An 18,238-nucleotide genomic window follows, 5' to 3' on the forward strand; every position below is an offset into this window, starting at 1 on the left:
CAGAGGAGGGAAACAGAGCCACCTTCAAGCTCTGAAGTGCCCACCTTTGTGCCACTTCATATGTCCTCTAGAAAAGATGTCAGCAACTGGGAAGTTAACAGTAGCCACTGAATCCCCATAACAACTGTGTCCCAGCTGTCAAATGATGGGATAACCCAGCCAACAGAAGTGCAAAGTGGTGATTGTCTCTGTGAAGTTCTAGTCATCTGGCAGCTGGCCAGATGTGCTTCAGTATCAACCAATTAACTGTGACACAGGTAAACTGGAGGTCCAGGCGGTTGAAAGCATGAGACACAGCTGGTTATAGCATCAGCTCTTATTTACTTTGCAGCTGTTTTAAATCTCACCAATGTTGGCCTTGAGCAGCCCAGACACAGCTTAGACTAAGGAGCGGCACTGCTCTGAAAATAAAATTTAATCTCCAAACAGGGCTCCCACACTAAAGAAATGACCTGGGGCAGGTTACTTGTCCATGTCCTCATCACTAAAGTGAAAATTACTAGACCTCAGTGAAATTAAAATTGGATAAGGAGATAGAGTATTTTTAAAGGTACATAAACAGAAGAGCATAAATGCAAGACATTCTAAAGCACAACTGAGTTTTCAGCACAATTAATTTTACCCTGACCCACATCACTTGGGAAAGATTAGCACATGAGTGGGAGAATGAGGGTGAGTATAATTCTCGGGTTGCCTAAGGGAAGGGCGAAACGTGGGGAGAGCCAGTGCCGCCTGACTACTTCCTGGTTCTCCTCTCACTGAAATAAGAATGACAAAGGAGACTGGTAAGGCTCTCACCATGGACAAACATTAATATTCATTTCCTGGAAGCCATTTAAAGTCACTTTGTGAAAAATGGCCTGCGATTCCACTTCGTGATGGTCAGACCAGAGTTCTTATCCCCAGAAACCAGGCTGTATGTTAAGCCCCTTCCAGGTCGGCATCACAGAAAACTCAGTAAGGAAAGCTGCCAGTACTATATCCTGGTTTATGAGACATGCATTTCAATTACCACTGTTGTTTCACCTCTTTTGGAGATTAGGGTTCTCTTTAATTCGAGAGACAGATTCTCTGAGGTCTTGACAACAAGATAGATCACTTAGTGCAAAAATCAAATTTAACAGGAAAATCTAGTTATATCCAATAATTTATATATTAAGTATCATTGAAGCTTTGTTCAGGTTGACTTTTAATAGAGACTCAAGACTGAAAGGAGAACAGGTAATGGATGAATTCCTTTATCACAATGATTCTCAACCCTGACTATGCATTGAAATCACTTGGAAAGTATTTTTTAAATGTCAATGCCTGGATCCCATTACCAGAAATTTAATTTACTTGGGGTAGGACAAAGGCATGGCATTTTTAAAAGCACCCCAAAAGATTTTAATGATCAAAACATTTCCTCTAGGAGAAGCAACAGAGCCTGGGGAGGTGCCCGTAGACACTGGCTCCCCATAATAAAGTGGTGGTAAATGACGCGGCAGGACTCCCTGCCCTGAAGGGAAGTTCAAAGTGATATCTGTAGACTGTGAAGAAGGTGGCTAGGTGGCTACGATTAGCAAAGACAACAATCTAGATGGTAAAATAACAAAGACATACCTACCTCCACCCTCCGCCACCTGGTTGGACTTAATTGCTTTCACAGGAATCTTCACAGACAAAATTTAGCTCTCTGAAATCCAGCATCTCATTTCTGACTTGGATTCTTTGTTCTTTTTGAGCCACCCCTCTGTTTATTCCCAATCTACCTGTTTGCTTGAGAACTTCCCCCATACTTCTACTGAACACTCTGTTTTCAGCAAACCATTTTCCTGATTGGTCAAAAGCCCTTTGAAATCTATCTTTCTGTCACATGAGCAACTCCTCAATGAAGTCAATAAAAATATGCCTCACTCCTAACACAGTTCTACTATCCAGTGACCTCTATCTCTGCTTTCTGGTCTCGCAGTCAAAAAGCAAAACGTTTCCTTCCAGATTTCATCAATTTTGGTGTATTTCCTTCCCTGTTTTATATAGATCATATCATTCTCTTTGCTAATAAAGAAATATCAAAATATTTTTATTTAAAAGTCTGCAATCAGAAAATAATCTGTCATATCACATACATTTTTCATGCACAGATATTTACTCATCCATTTTCCTGAAAGAGCCAATAAAATAGCCAAAGAACCACAGTCTATTTTAAATTAAAATGCATGGCTTTAAGGGCTATTTGACATGCAGTAATTATTTGTGTAATCTTCTAGCCAGGCGTAGAAATTGCTAATGTTTCTGCCCTTGAGGGAAATGAACTGTGCAAAAAATTTCAAGCAAACATAATCCAACTGTTCACACAAAAGAGAGGTTGCATAAGAAATTCATTGTGTCTCTACCCAAAATTCCCCTCGACTTGCCACAGATCAGCATGTACTTCACCTCTCTGGCACCAATTAAAATCATAAATGGATGAGTTTTCAGCAGAGGAGAGCTGACATGCTCTCTCCACAGTTGGTCAGCATCACATGTCGCAGTAATGGCTGGACATGCCAAGAGGATTCTGTATAAAAACGGAGCAAGTCAGAGCACTTCAGCTCCAACTGCTCTATGTTTAGAACTGCTTCTCTTTCAAGATGGATTTCCTTCATAGGAACGGCGTGCTCCTTATTCAGCATTTGCAGAAGGACTACCGAGCTTACTACAGTTTTCTAAATTTTATGTCCAATGTTGGAGATCCCCGGAATATATTTTCTATTTATTTTCCACTTTGGTTTCAACTTAATCAGACAGTTGGAACCAAGATGATATGGGTAGCAGTCATTGGGGACTGGTTCAATCTTATTTTTAAATGGTAAGCTTTCTGTTTTATTTCATTTTTCTTAAAGCTGATTCTTAAATTTGTAGCTTTGGCTTAATGATCACATTTCAGGTAAGTGTAGTTTTACTTGGAAAATCTTTCAAATATATCAGTTAACTTGAAACACCTATTCATAAATAGAACTTACAGAAAAGCATGGGAATGTATACTTTATCTGACTTACAAGTAAATTTCAAAAGCCTGTGACACCTATTATGTGATTAACCAAAAAGTGAGTTAAATGAACAGCACCATAATGAATAGACTGATAATTCCAGGGACCACTTTGATATTTCCAGTCTAAGTATCCAAAGAACCCAGAGGATTTTCCCCTGCAAGGAAAATAGTCCCCGCTTTTATTGGAAACTAGGATGCCCAAAACCCAAATGACTGTGTCTTCCTTTATAACAAGAGACAGACCAGAACTCAAGTCCTTTCAAGGTCTCTAAATCATGAGTTTCCCCATTAACGCTCTGCTTGAGTCATTTTTATAGGAGAAAATAGCGAGTCTTCAATTATGTAATAGTTGTGTATTTAAATATATGTACATTTTTGTATTTCTTTAAATACAGGATATTATTTGGTCATCGGCCTTACTGGTGGGTCCAAGAAACTCAGATTTACCCAAATCACTCAAATCCATGCCTTGAACAATTCCCCACTACTTGTGAAACAGGTCCAGGTAAGCAACTATAGGAGCCTCGGGTTACTAAACATATTCTAACAGAGAACCGTTGTGTATAATAACTGTATGATATTATAGAGGATATTCAGGAAAATGTCCTGGGTGAGGATGCTAAAAGTTCATAAACAGAAAAATTGCTAGTGGATAAGAAAATTTCATTTGTTTCTTTGTTAAAGGGTAAGTTAACAGAATACTCCCCAAAAGATTTTATATTTGGCATTTTGGGGAAGACTGTCATGGTTTGATATTAAATAAACAAACAAAAAAAAGTAGCTAGAACAAATTCTCAAAGAACTATTTAAAATCCTAGAAATGTTGTTTTATCTGCTGCTGAGCAACTTTCAAAGTTATTATAGATCTGAGAATCACAAATCACATGAATGAGGCAAGAATAGACAGTTTCTGAAAGAAAGTTAAGGGCTTCTTGGTATTACTATTGCCTGTAGAAATTATCTCTAATTTTAAAATTGTTTCTTTAAAATTTCTTTTTTCTCTATATAAGTAGACTTCTTGGACCACTTTCCTTTTTATTATAAGTAAGATTCTGTATGTGTGTAAAATCTTTACTATGGAAATGGAGTTTAAGATTATAAAAAAGGTTTTAAAAGTATATGTATAAAGGTAACTTACATGTTGTTTTAATTTGTAAGACTGTTACTCTGTGCCTCACCACAATTTGTTACATAGCCTAAAATTCTTGGCATTTAACATCCTGAGACTAACCCTGAGTACAGTGAATGTGTGTAAGTTCCTAATAAGTTTTCTGAATATCTTACTTTTGCTTCCATAAAAGTATACATCCGTTGCAGTACCTATCCTGAGTACTATAATTAATTTTTTATATATTTTAAAAATTGAAGTATAGTCAATTTACAATGTTGTGTGAATTTCTGGTGTACAGCACAATGCTTCAGCCACATAGGAACATACATATATTTGTTTTAATATTCTTTTTCACCATATGTTACTACAAGATATTGAATATAGTTCCCTGTGCTATACAATATAAAAATCCTGTTTATCTAAATTAATTCTTTAATATCTGACTCCTCCAATAGACTGTATATTCCATCAGGTTAGGGATGGTGTGTATTTCATCTTTGTGAAACCAGAGTGGGATGGATGGATGGATGGATGGATAGATAACCTTTGAGATAATTGAAATGCTACTTTGGTTTATTCTAGCACTTCCCAGCATGTTCTGTCTTATGAGACATTTTCTGAGCGAAAAAAAAAATTACATTCTACATTCACTCCTTGAAGATTTACAACTCCATAAGCCTATAAAAGGCTCTGAAAATTCTTCTATAAGAAGTAGATTTGAAAGAAATAGAGCTGTAAGAAATAGATTTGTCTTTGTTTACCTTAGTGTTTTTCAAAAAGAGACTGCTGTTTAACCTGAATGAATCTCTACTTGGTAAAAATTCAGAAAGAAAAGCAAGTAAAGTGACTAAAAGAAAAAAAAAAATCAAGCCGCATAGGAAAGACATCCTGGGAGTAGAAAGGCTACCTGTCTGCAGACGTCAGCCAGAACTGAGGCCCCTTTACAGCTTCCCCCATTCGTTCAATGACAAAGACGCCTATTGCAGCAGCCAGCCGCAAGGCAGACGTGGAGGTAGCTGCTAGTGCATAGCAGCCAATGGGTAAATCAGACATAGCGATGATATCCTTTACATGTGAGACTTTTCAGCCCAAGGAATATAAGCATACAATTGCTTCAAATTTCTCATCAATTAAAAACAATTGTATATGAAGACTGAGTAGGGATATGGCAGATTTTGAAGCAACAGCCTGAGTTCTTCATTAGCCTAGAACATTTTGATTTCCAGAATTCAATGAATTTGAATAACCTGGGGGGAAATTTTTGTTTTCCCGTGTTCTGGCGCTTGAGGATTGAACTGGTGGACTGCAAGCTGCCGGTACTGAAGATACAATGCCGAGGGGTCCAGAGCCCTCCTGGGGATAATTTTTTGAAATAGTGTTTTGAGGCTCAATTTGTCTCAATTTTCCTTATTTCTATCTATTTCTAAACATTACATATAGCCTGTGCCCTGTGGGTTTTTCTGAGTTATTTGTAATTTCATGACTAACATGCTGTTCTAGTGCCCATTTCTGACATGGACACTCTATCAACCACCTTTCAAATGGATTGCCACTTTGTTGTTGCAGGAAGTCCATCTGGCCATGCAATGGGCTCATCCTGTGTCTGGTATGTCATGGTGACAGCTGCCCTGGGCCACATGGTCAATCAGATGGATAAGTTATCTACCACTCTGCACAGGTCAGTTTTGCTCCAACTTCTATAGCACTGGGATATGACAGTTTAAAACACAGGAAATTTTTAAAAAATTCATTCGAAAGAGAATATGTGTGTGTGTGTGTGTGTGTGTGTGTGTGTATAAAATGTATATATGTATAATGTATATATGTATACGTGTATATATAAACTGATTCGTTAAGCTGAACACCAGTAACTAACACGTTGTAAATCAACTATACATCAATTAAAAATTTTCATTTTAATATATTTTTAGTTGTTGAAATGTGTTTATTTGATTCTATCACACCCAAAATAGCAAAATAAATAGAAAATTAATATTTTGCTTTAAGATAATATTCTAATTAGTTCACAGCTATTGCCACATTATAGAGTTGGAAATGTTTAATTGATTAATGACTTGCTAAATGTGCCTTTCGGTTTCCATAATATAATAATCAGTTTGGGAGCACATAAATAAGTCATCTAAAGTTATAGAAAGAAGTATTTTTGCACGCATGTTCCCTTGCTTTAAGATTAACTAACATTGTAAATGGACTATACGTCAATAAAAAAGATTAACTAGAAATTGAACTTAAAATTTTTTAAATTTAACTGCTTTAAGACTAACTAGAATGATGAGAAGTATTATTCCCCTTGAATACATCAGTTACTTGAGTATAACTATGCTTCCTTCTTTGAATAGCCAATGATTTTGATATCAATAACATATATTCTAGCTTTCAAGACTGTGCAACCTTTTCAATTAAAAACATTCTAGAGGCAAACTTAAATTTGAATGTTAATAGATTTAATGTTAGTAGATTAATAATGTTCAGAAAGTCCTAGAACTTAAAGATTATTCAAAATTTCTGTAGGAATTGGGCTGTTTCCTTCCTTTCTTTCCTGAAATACTTTATCATTAAAACAATTCTAACTTTAATCATAAATTATTAGGTTCCTTGAGATGTCAGTTAATTGCATAAAAAATACTACAACACATACCATTATACAAAAGTTCTTAAAAAATTTCTAAGATTCATTGCCTATTCCACTTTTCAGAGTAATATTGGGTAATATAAGCAAATGATCAAAGAAATTTGGACATCTTTAAAGTTCATTCTAATGAGACTGTGACCTGTATGCCTTAATGTCTTCATTATCCAACCCAAAGCAACAATGGTAGAAAGTTGTGTAATTTAAAGAAATTAGTATTTTCTATCCATAGATAATTTTTCAAAGTAGGAGTTTAGATAAGCCTTACCTTTCCTTGTAGTTCATTTTCTCCTCCATTTCCCAAACCTGGAAAAATATTTGCTTCTTCTAAAAAAAATTATCTTAACAATTTGATTCATGTAACTGCAATATTTCATTCATCCATCAAAATGTATTGAGTGCCTACACCTTATCTTACTGTTACCAAATCCTGCTTCCATATGGATAACCCCTGCTTACCACCTCTTTGAAGCAAAGAAAGTACTTCCTCTTCCTCTCATTTCTCTCTATTCTTTAATCTTTCAATAACCACAACTTGGTCCAATTATCAGAAACAAATCATTCAGAACCCTCAAGAATTTCTAGAATGTATTACTGCTATTTCTTTTTTAATTAAAATAATTGGCATCGCTTGGATTTTAATATTCTTATAAGTTTTCTATGCATTGCTGCTTCTGACCCAAAGCATATTAGGTCAATTTTCTGTCCCTTATTTTCTAACATGTCAAAAAATAAGGAGCCAGGACTCTTGAGAGTCTCTGAAATTAAACCCTGCCCTTGATGGAATGCTTGTCTGCTTTTCATCAGAGTGGCAGCTGCCTCTCCAGTGGGTTTTCTTCAAGCAACGAAAGTTTGAGAGAGGAAAGAGGAAGCACATATGAGAGGAAATAAAAATATACAGAATTCATTCTTGATCATTGTGGATATTAGTAATTTCCCTAAACTTGAATTTTCCCTACTACATTAAAATCATTATCAGGATGTCAATTGGACTTCTTTTTATAGCATTTACTAAAATCTCAGGGTATAGCACTGGTCAAGTTTAATGCATTGATAACTAGAAACCTCTGTTAAAGTTTTTCAAATCCTATGGAGTACACAGAAACATTAAAAAAAACAAACTTCTAGAATCATGATGTTATGTCACAGCTAGAAGATTCCTCTGAGAAATCACCTGGTGTCACATCCATGCCAACCACCCCTCCATTTTAATGAGTGATACAATTTCTTTGCTTTTTACACTTGTATCTATTCTTCCATCGTAGACTGACCTGGTCATTTCTTTGGAGTCTTTTTTGGTTGATTCAAATCAGCGTCTGCATCTCCAGAGTATTCATAGCAACACATTTTCCTCATCAAGTTATTCTTGGAGTAATTGGTGGTAAATATGATCACTTACCTTTAGTTGTGTCATTGGAAAACTTTAGTATCATTTGTTTTATGTTGTCAGATTGTCCCTGCCAATCAGTTCCCCAATCTCAGGTAATTCTACCAAGCCATTGATTCTTAATGCTACCATAGAAGCTTAAGTGGTTCCACTCACCTCTCAAATTCTCCACGTACACAATGGGGCACTCTCACTCAACAGTATAAATGTGTAACGTTACTCTTAGTGAGATGGGTCTCTCTGAAGTGGCTAGAGCTGAGCCCAACTCTCAAACCACCACTTAGGACAGCGTGCCTGTGTCTTGGTTTGGGGGACTTAATAATGGCTTTCCAACCTGCATACCATAGTAGCACTCTCTCTGAAACACCTGAAGTGATTGTTACCTGACTATGGACTTCATTCAACAGCTGCTTTGCATTTCCAAAGCAGCATTCACTGTGATTGAGTTTCAGCTGTTTAGCCCCGTGTACCTTTCAAAGGCGCTATAAGTAAATTGGCTATGACAATTGAAATGTTAATTGCAAGCACTTAGATCAGGGTTCTGCCTATAAAGTGAGTTCTCACTCAGTGCCCTGGACTCCTGAAAGATCCCCTTGTGCTAATATGGATGGTGAAAACACCATGGGGCAAGTGTGTGTTTTTAATTATTGCCCACAAAAAAAGGCTTTGGAAAATGGCTAGAACCTAGGTTTCTAAAGCCCTTTATCATTGAAAACTATGGCTAGATTCTTTAGTGCAGGGAAAAATGACTCCCGCAGGGCTCAAGGGCACACAGTCATCTTCAGTGTCTCTAATTCCCAGGCATGCTTGTGGCAGAGGCCTCTGAACACACTCCAAGCATCCAATCAGCCAGCCTGAGCACATACCTGAAGACCAACCTCTTCCTCTTCCTGTTTGCACTTGGCCTTTACCTGCTTCTTGGACTGCTTGACATTGACTTGCTGTGGTCTGTGCCCATTGCCAAGAAGTGGTGTGCCAACCCCGACTGGATCCACATTGACACCACACCCTTTGCCGGACTCGTGAGAAACCTCGGGGTCCTCTTTGGCTTGGGCTTTGCAATTCACTCGGAGATGTTCCTGAGGAGCTGCGGAGGGGAAACCGGCTACGGGCTGAGCTTCCGGCTGCTCTGCGCGGGGGCCTCGTTGACCACGCTGCAGCTCTACCATTTCATCAAGATCCCAACCCACACAGAGTATTTATTTTATGTGCTGTCTTTTTGTAAAAGTGCATCCATCCCACTGACTGTGGTTGCCTTGATTCCCTACTGTATGCATATTTTAATGAAACCAAGAGAAAAGAAGATTAATTAGACTTGTGCAGAGGGTTAGTGCCTTGTGGTCCCAGGATGACCCTCCTCCTCCATCCTCTGGTACAACCACAGAGCAGGGAGAGACTGGAGGCTTCCATTTGGAGGTCACAAAATGGAGGCCACAGCCCCAACCCACCCACATGTTTCGTTTGGCCTTCCCTGTGGGTCCCCCTCCCCCTTTTAAAATTAGTTTCCAACTTAAATGTTTTTAAATAAACCAAGATATTTGACCAAAAAAATCCGAATTTCTGTATTTTCTTGAAAAATCTGATTATATGGTAACACGAGGACTGCATTCCCACCTGAAGACAATCCACCGTTGCTGACTGTCCCCAATAGAAGACATGCACTCTCCATGCTGTCACGATTTTCAGAACCCCACAGGACCCCCAGTGTCAGGTAACTTTACCATCTTAAATTCAGGCTGCTTCTGGCTCCTGTGAGCATTTCAATGGAAGTCAAATCTGAGCCCCTCTGTCTTGAGATAAGGAAATGGAGGTTTATTCGGGTGAAAGAATTCCCTGTTGTCACCACCATCAGAATAGGAATTAGAACTCAAGTCTCCTGACATGGATTTCCAATACACCATGTTTTGTTTCTTCGTGAGGTAAACATATATAAGAATGAATGCTTTTACATAGATTCTATGATGTTTGCTATGTGAATCAGCTGTTTTCCCCCAAAATGACATTAACATACCACATCCTGTTTGACTTACACCATGCATCCAGGGTCGTGATGGGGCCGGCAACAGCTCCAGTTATGAGTACATATCCACAGGCCAGGAAACTGGTCAGTTACTGTCTGAACTTGAATCTCTGCTTAATTCTTGGTCTCTGTTTTACGGTAGTGCTTTCCAATATTTTAATAAATGCTGCTGAAAATGCTCTGCTCAGAACATTATTTACCCCCAAAGGCTTATCTCTTCACTATGACATCTCTATCCTTTATTTCTAAGAGCCAATCTTTCAAAACCAGGGGAATGAAGTACCTTCCTCAAGGTCAAACTCCAACCCAGGAAAACTGTGAAATGCTTCTATCTGTTAGCTGGGTTAATCTGTATATACTGAACTGTGATGAAAATCTATAGCTTTACTTTAGAAAATCATTACTGAGGAATTATTAGCTTACTAAATTTTTTTTGTCAAGTTTCTTTTTTCCTTCTTTGGACCTACTAATTCTGGACTTAAAGTTGGTAACTATGACATCTCAATCAAGTACATTTTGAGTCAGATTTTGCTACATAACTTAGTGACCTGGGATCCACCACAATGTTAATGTAACTCTTCTCAAGAATATCAATACATGAATTATTTTAGATGATACCATATTAAATGATCCAAAAATATTTACAAAATCAATGGTCCAAGCAAGAGCTGAAGTGATAAAATCTTAGTTGAGGCTAACAAAACCTCTCAAAATCAAAGCAATTACTGGTCCTTTTCTAAATATGTTTATAGAGTATACGCTGTTGCTTTTACAAAACACTTAACAGCTTTTTTCAAAAAGGTAACTGAACTGAGTTTCAGTGGTTGAGCGATTCCTAAGCAAGAAGCTAGGGATGAAGAAAGATTATCTTAAGAACGAAAAGAATGAAATTTGTCTGATGTTGATGGGACGTATGGGGTGAAAGACAGAAGAATGATTCTTAAGGTGTCGACATTTATTTGTTGTTCCAAGCCCCTCTCCCAGTGTTGTCCTTAGAAGGTCACTTCAGTCTTTTCATCCTTTCTGATTCATGTCTTTATCACACACTCTTCGACACCTGTCAGAGATCTCCTTCCTGTCTAAGAGCACTTTGTCAGAGTTCCACTGGAAATGAGTAATGTTCGTTTTGAAGAATCATCCATCCCAATACAGTATCAGCCTGCTCTCAGCAAGACCTGAGGGAACTGGGGCACTAACAGCCAGGGGGTTCTGCTATGATGCTTGACTACACTGTAAATCCCTTCTCAGTCCCCAGAGAGCTCTCTGCAGCCACCCCACAGTGGGTGCCGTCTGTGGGGTGACACATGACCCTCAGAAGGGGAGGAGGAGGAGGTGTGGGCTCATTTTCTGTGATTAATCTCCACCAGCTCTACAACTATCTGCTGTAAAGCCCTGAAGTCCTCCCGTGATGAGATTTCCCTCTACTCCAGTTGGAGTCTCCTGGAGGGGTCCATCTGGTGGCAAATGCCTTTTGTGATTGAAGCTGCTTAAGGTAGCCAGAGGAAGAGCTTCTCACAGTCTTGGAGAAAATGCCTGCCTTTAATAATGATGGAAAAGACTCTTCTTTCTATTCAGTTGCCAAAACTAAGTGGAACTGAGCTCATTTGACTTACTGTGACTACAGCCATATATTCAGTGTTTATACATCTGCATATATTCAGAGGGAAAGTGTCAATATCATGAGCTTTCAGGATGAGAAACTCTAGACAAGTGATTCGAGAAACTGTCTAATCAAGCATACAGTTGAAAAGAAATGCAAAGGAATTTATTATTGCTGAAACTAGCTATCAAGAAGAGTGTTGAATCCCTTTCCTTTGACAACAAATTAAATGGACATCTGCATTAGAAGGTTAAGTTGATGCCTTCTCTGACCTATTTTGGTCTAACAGAAGGGTGATTTACAATATTATTATAAGATGCCCTTGAAATGCAAAGTAATGTCTCTAAATGTTTATGTTTATGCACAATCTGTAAATAAATTCAAGGTCAAATTGGTTCATACACATACAAAAAAAATGTGGCATAAGAAAAAATCAAAAGACTTGGTTTTTAAAATGTGATTCATTTCTTAAGAGCATCAAAGCCCCATCTTCCAGCACCATTCAGCTGGACTTTTTACAATGCTGAAAATTTTCTTTATCTGTGCTGCCCAACATGGTAGCCAGTGGCTACTAGCCACCTGTGGCTACTGAGCTCCTGAAATGCAGCTAATGCAACTAAGGAATTACACTTTTATTTACTTTTAATTAATTTAAATTTAAATAGTCATATGTCTGTACCTACTGAATTGGACAACACAGATCAAATCCCACAGTGCTTTTCTCTGAAAAAAAAAAAAAAAAAAAGTATTTTTTAAAAATATTGTCCCCTGCACCACGTTCCTGTGAGACAACATGAATCAGTATTAGCTGCTTTCTTTGATATGAAGAAACTGAAGTATTAGTGGTTTGTGGGCAGAACATGGATAAGGTATATTTACTCCAGCCTGGAGATCTTTTCATTAACCCAGGGATATTTTTTTCCAGATTGAAAAAAAAAAAAGTTACTGTCAACAACGTGTAAAATATGCTTGTTGATAGTGAATCTTATTGTGATCTTTACACTTCTTAAAAGAAAAATTTAACTCGTGTAGTTACTGACACTAAACATTTCTGGGGCTTTAAAGAGACTATAACAAGTTAATGGTAAACTGTGCTGCATTTTCGAGACGCCCTCTGCAGGTCTGGGAGTCTCTCTCTTGCAGCTTTCTTCTTACTCGGTCCTGTGAGCTCTAGCTGTCTTGGTCTCCCAGGACTCTGAGTTCTGTTGCCCCAAACCAGGTAGCCTGGGTTCCCTGTCCCTACTATACCCTAGAAACCCCTAAAGGACCACAGAACTGAGTGGAATTTTACCCAATATTCATGACCATCTTCTGGATGGCTGCATGAATTCTGAGCAAGTTTCCCTGCTTGTCTGGGTCTATCATACCTGTATGCTAGACACCAGTACTTCTGAGGATGTTCAGAAACTGTTCAGCAGAGGTCACTGGCATCTAGTTGCACCTGAGGATTTGGCCCTCATTGACTGATTGTCCTAGCCACTCTGGAAATTGCAAACAGCTTCCTGGAAAAATATCTGGACCTCAACATTACCAAGAAACTAAGGCGGTGTTTCTAATTTTTCCCTCCCCTTACTTTTAATGCTTTCTGATGGTGATTCCTCACTGAAAGCAAAGTGGCACTACTTAATTTTTTTTGTCTTCATTTTGTTTTTCTTAAAAAAAAATGTTAACAGCAGGAAAGGTCTATAAGAAACAATTCCATATCTTGTAGTAAACGCTAATGAAAAAGACTATGAAAAGGAATATATGTATGTATATGTATGACTGAAGTATTATGCTGTACACCAGAAATAGACACAACATTGTAAACTGACAATACTTCAATTTTTTTAAAATTTAAAATAGATAGATAGATAGATAGATAGATAGATAGATAAAATCCTCCCCTCAAAAGTAACAACTCCAGAAATTTCTGCCAAATGACAGCAACTCATGAGAAAATTCTAAGCATTAGAAGTGCTTACTTTCAGCTCCACAGAGGACAAATGCAATTGATGTTGAATTTGAGGCAGGTTTGGTGTGGAGCACTAATTACTGTCTTTGCTATTCTTTGATGGAGATCACAGTCATGACCGGGAAGAAATCACATCTTGTTTCTTTTGGCAGCACAGATGTGATTGTTCCCAAAGAGAAGAAATTCAAAGATTGAGGTTATAAAGGTTAACATAAAACTGATTAATTGTTTTCTGTTTTAAACTTTTAAATTCCTTACAATCTTTTCTTCAAACATTTTACCATGTGATTTCTGAATCTGTCTTCTGTTCAAAAACTGTGATATTTCCCCGAAGAACACTGCATTCTGCAGAAGCTGTCAGGACTGGGGAAGGTGCCAAGAGAAGGGCACAGCTGTGGTCCTGCCGGGTGGGATTTGTGGCACAGACGAGGGGCTGCCAACAGGAGCGTTTGCTCTCACCGACCTCGGCCCAGCTCCGGTGCTGGCCTGAGTGAGAGCAGAAACCACGGCCCTAGGACAATCTGAGTGCTCTGCAGGAGCAGCAGGCGGTGCATGTGCCTGGAAAAGGAGCCCAGAGCTAATGAAGATGAAGAGCTCCCTTCCTCCTGCAGCTCTCCCCTACCTTGCACATCAATTAGGCCAATCACATCCCCAAGTTCTGTTCAAAGAATTGACTTCTTCCTGGATTCAGTCTGCCTCTTACAAGCAGTACTGGACACACTGTCACCTTGCTCTCACGCTCTGCCATTGATGGGAGGGGTTTCCTAAGGGTGGGCACTGGGCTCATGCCTCACTGCCTTTCTTAGATACCACCTTGCCCTCAAGCTCAATAATTTGCTTTGAAAGCATCTGATCCTCTAGATCTCTTTTTTCTGCAGAACCATTCCAAACTCTGCCTTTTTTTTTTTTTTATAATTTTTTTCAATTAAAGAAGTTGTACAGGCCCTGCTGTCTTTCTATTTGAAGTTTGCATTGACATAACAAGGAAGAAGTCAATGTGCCTGTTTGAGTTTATGAGATTTTTTTGTGCATCTTATTCTTTTAGCACTGGAATGTTGATGTCCTGCTTGTGCTGGTGCCAGCATCCCTATGTGGATCCCAAAAGGTGTCAGAACTCAAGGGGGCAGGTGCTAGCAAATTCAAAGGCAGGCAGATGTATAAAAGACTTCATGGAGTTTGGCAACGGGAACCATGGATGGAGTCCTTACACCTGCGTTCTAATCTGTCCCTGTGTCTATCCACTAGATGCTGGGAGGTCATTTAATGTTGGTGGCCTCAGTTGACCAGTTCCTCAAATGACGGGCTTAAATGGGCTTAGAATGAAAGGTTCATTCCAGCTCCAACATTCTGCAACTCTAATGATCTCATTCAATAAAACTGGAAGAAGAACCAGAGCATATTACATTTTACTTACACGCAATGAACAAGGCTGTAAATTCTAAACTGTACTCCATTTTGTAATTTGTTACTTTAATAAATAACTTTAGATTTATAGCATACATTTCAGTCTTTAAAACATCCTATTCCAATTAGAACCTGAACTGTATTGCTATGAAAGGAGATGCATGGAGATGTGAAATAATGTAACTGATGTTAGAGGGGCAAAGCTATTAACATGAGAATAGTAATAGATTTCCTGCTCACATATCTTACAAAAGAGATCCTGTAACTCAGTCACTGGCTTCATTTCTCCTTCTTTGACATTTCTAAAGAGGAAATTCTTGCTGGAAGAGATACTAACGGGATATGTATGATACCAGGGTGAGTGAGAAGAAAGGAAAGAAAAGAAAAGTTTGCTTTGTGGGAGGAAGGGTTGGAGGTACTTGACCAATTCTGGTATATGAAGAAATTGACTAGAACTTTGAATTTGCATTCTAGTAAATTTGTTGTGGACTAATACGGATAGTGAAAGACATAAAGATAACATTTACTTTTTAATTCTTTATGGCTGTTGAAATGTAGTTCTTGAATTCAGCAACTCTAACACCAAGTTATCTGATGTCATGACTTTTGAGAACCACCATGCTAAATTATAACTAGAAATTCAGGTACAAAAATAGACATATGGATCAATGGAACAGAATGGAGAGCCCAGAAATAAACCCACATACTTTTGGTGAATTAATCTTTGACAAAGGAGAACATACAATGGAATAAAGTCTCTTCAGCAAATGGTGCTGGGAAAACTGGACAGCTGCATGTAAATCAATGAAGTTAGAACACTCCCTCACATCATACACAAAAATAAACTTAAAATGGCTTAAAGACTTCAACATAAGACGAGACACTGTAAACCTCTCAGAAGAAAACATAGGCAAAACATTACCTGACATAAATCTCAGCAAGGCTCTCTAGGGCAGTCTACTGAGGCAATAGAAATGAACAAAAATTAACAAATGGGACCTAATTAAATTTATATGCTTCTGCATAGCAAAGGAAACCATAAGCAGAACAAAAAGACAACCTACAGAATGGGAAAAAATATTTGCAAAAGATGAGACTGACAAGGCCTTAATTTCCAGAATATATAAACACCTCATACAACTTAATAACAAAAAAACAAACAACCCAATCCAAAAATGGGCAGAAGACTTAAACAAGCAATTCTCCAATGAAGACATACAAACAGCCAATAGGCACATGAAAAAAATGCTCCATATCGCTAATTATCAGAGAAATGGAAATCAAAAGTACAATAAGGTATCATTTCACACCAGTCAGAATGTTCATCATTCAAAATCCACAAACGATCAGTACTGGAGAGGGTGTGGAGAAAAGGGAATCTTCCTACACTGTTGGTGGGAATGTAGTTTGCTGCAGCTGTTACAGAAAACAGTATGGAGATTCTTCAAAATACTAAAAATAGACTTACCATATGATCCAGCAATCCCACTCCTGGGCACATATCCAGAGGGAACCTTAATTCAAAAAGATACATGCACTCCAATGTTCACAGCAGCACTATTTACAATAGGCAAGACATGGAAACAACCTAAATGTCCATCGACAGATGACTGGATAAAGAAGTTGTGGTATATTTATGCAATGGAATACTACTCAGCCACAAAAAAGAACGAAATAATGCCATTTGCATCAACATGAATGGCCCTGGAGAATGTCATTCTAAGTAAAGTAAGCCAGGAAGAGAAACAAAAATACCATATGATATCACTTACATGTAGAAACCAAAAAAAAAAAAAAAAAAAAGACAAACAAACTTATTTATAAAACAGAAATAGACTCACAGACAGAAAACAAACTTACGGTTACTGGGGGTGATGGGGGTGGGAAGGTATAAATTGGGAGTTCGAGATTTGCAGATACTAACTAATATATATAAAATAGATAAACAAGTTCATACTGTATAGCACAGAGAACTATATTCAGTATCTTACAGTAACTTATGAAGAAAAAGAATATGAAAATGAATATATATATATATATACATATATATATATATGTATGTTCATGTATGACTAAAGCATTATGCTGTACACCAGAAACTGACACAACACTGTAAACTGACTATACTTCAATAAAACATATATATATACAAAAAAAACCCCCTAGAGATTTAATTTCAAAGAGCTTCTAAAATCTTCTCAGGCTCAGGCAGGACCCCTCTGTCCTTTTATTTTTTTCTCTCTAACCACCCTCCAACACCCCACACCAACTCATCTGACAAACACTTATTAAGCGTCTTTAGGTGCTAGAGATGTCAGGATGAAGTCAGCATAGGCCCTTCCCTGGGGGAGATTCCTCAGGGGGTCCAGGCTCCTCAGTAGCTTTGGGTAGACTGCAGGCATATCTTGGGCCTATGGGCTTGGAAGGATTGGATCGAGACTGTACCCAGTTGCAAATTTGCTGGTAACATTAGTCTCAATCTCTTCTGACCCACCCTATTTCAAATTCATCCTCTCCTTGAATCACTTTCCTTTCAGTTCTGGCTATATCCTGCCAGTGGGATCCAGGTCATTCCCAGTCTAACACCAATTTTATGTGAGACGACGAGAAAGCATAATCACAAAACCCTAAGTTTCTAAGTAAAAGCTTCCTTTTACTTATTAAAGCATAATAAAGCAGGGTACACGGAATGTTCCTGGAAAACCACTAGAACGAGCAGCAAAGGGCATCCGCCCTGTGACATCTCCTTTTCACTGAAGTGGTATTTGTAAAAAGACTGATTAATTCTTTGTTTCACTCAGTGTTTTTGGAATACCTCTAGATACAAAGGTCATATTTTGAGGTCATCTATGCACACATCAGTACTTCAACATTGCATTACTGCCTTCATACTTATGTTTCAACATTTTTCATTAATAAAAATTTATCTATTGCATGTGTTAATCCATAATTAACAACTACAACTGCAACAAATTACTTCACCAGCTTCAGTAAGTGAGAGGCCCTTTTTCTTGTGTAACAGAATGGCTGGAGGTAGGCAGTCCAGGCTGGAATGACTGCTCAGGGATGTCCAAGAGAAAGCTCAGTCTGTCCTCCTGC

General features: G+C 38.1%; 1 protein-coding gene and 1 non-coding gene across 3 annotated transcripts; one reads left to right on the forward strand and one right to left on the reverse strand.

Annotated features, from left to right (window-relative positions):
- The first annotated feature begins 2,546 nt into the window (after nt 1–2,546).
- Nucleotides 2,547–9,752, forward strand: G6PC2 (glucose-6-phosphatase catalytic subunit 2). Of its 2 annotated transcripts, XM_010982478.3 has the most exons (5): nt 2,547–2,830; nt 3,409–3,518; nt 5,691–5,802; nt 8,040–8,155; nt 8,963–9,752. In XM_010982478.3, the coding sequence occupies exons 1-5, from the start codon at nt 2,613–2,615 to the stop codon at nt 9,472–9,474; spliced, it is 1,068 nt and encodes a 355-aa protein (XP_010980780.1). In that variant the 5' UTR covers nt 2,547–2,612; the 3' UTR covers nt 9,475–9,752. The 2 variants fall into 2 exon arrangements, with proteins under 2 accessions (XP_010980780.1, XP_064341481.1); XM_064485411.1 differs by lacking the exon at nt 8,040–8,155 and having other exon boundaries at nt 8,963–8,987.
- On the reverse strand, nt 5,394–5,498 carry LOC116153232 (small nucleolar RNA SNORA57). Its single transcript, XR_004137015.2, has one exon. It is a non-coding gene; the product is annotated as a small nucleolar RNA SNORA57 (small nucleolar RNA).
- Nucleotides 9,753–18,238: the final 8,486 nt, after the last annotated feature.

The sequence above is a fragment of the Camelus dromedarius genome, chromosome 4, assembly GCF_036321535.1.
Source record: "Camelus dromedarius isolate mCamDro1 chromosome 4, mCamDro1.pat, whole genome shotgun sequence".
Classification (NCBI taxonomy): Eukaryota; Metazoa; Chordata; class Mammalia; order Artiodactyla; family Camelidae; genus Camelus; species Camelus dromedarius.

Excerpts from the sequence above, each read along its gene's own strand:
- G6PC2 (XM_010982478.3), top strand. The coding sequence starts at position 2,613 with ATGGATTTCCTTCATAGGAACGGCGTGCTCCTTATTCAGCATTTGCAG. Across the intron at positions 2,831-3,408 it reads TTCAATCTTATTTTTAAATG|GATATTATTTGGTCATCGGC; the intron begins GTAAGCTTTCTG and ends CTTTAAATACAG. Across the intron at positions 5,803-8,039 it reads TTATCTACCACTCTGCACAG|ACTGACCTGGTCATTTCTTT; the intron begins GTCAGTTTTGCT and ends CTTCCATCGTAG.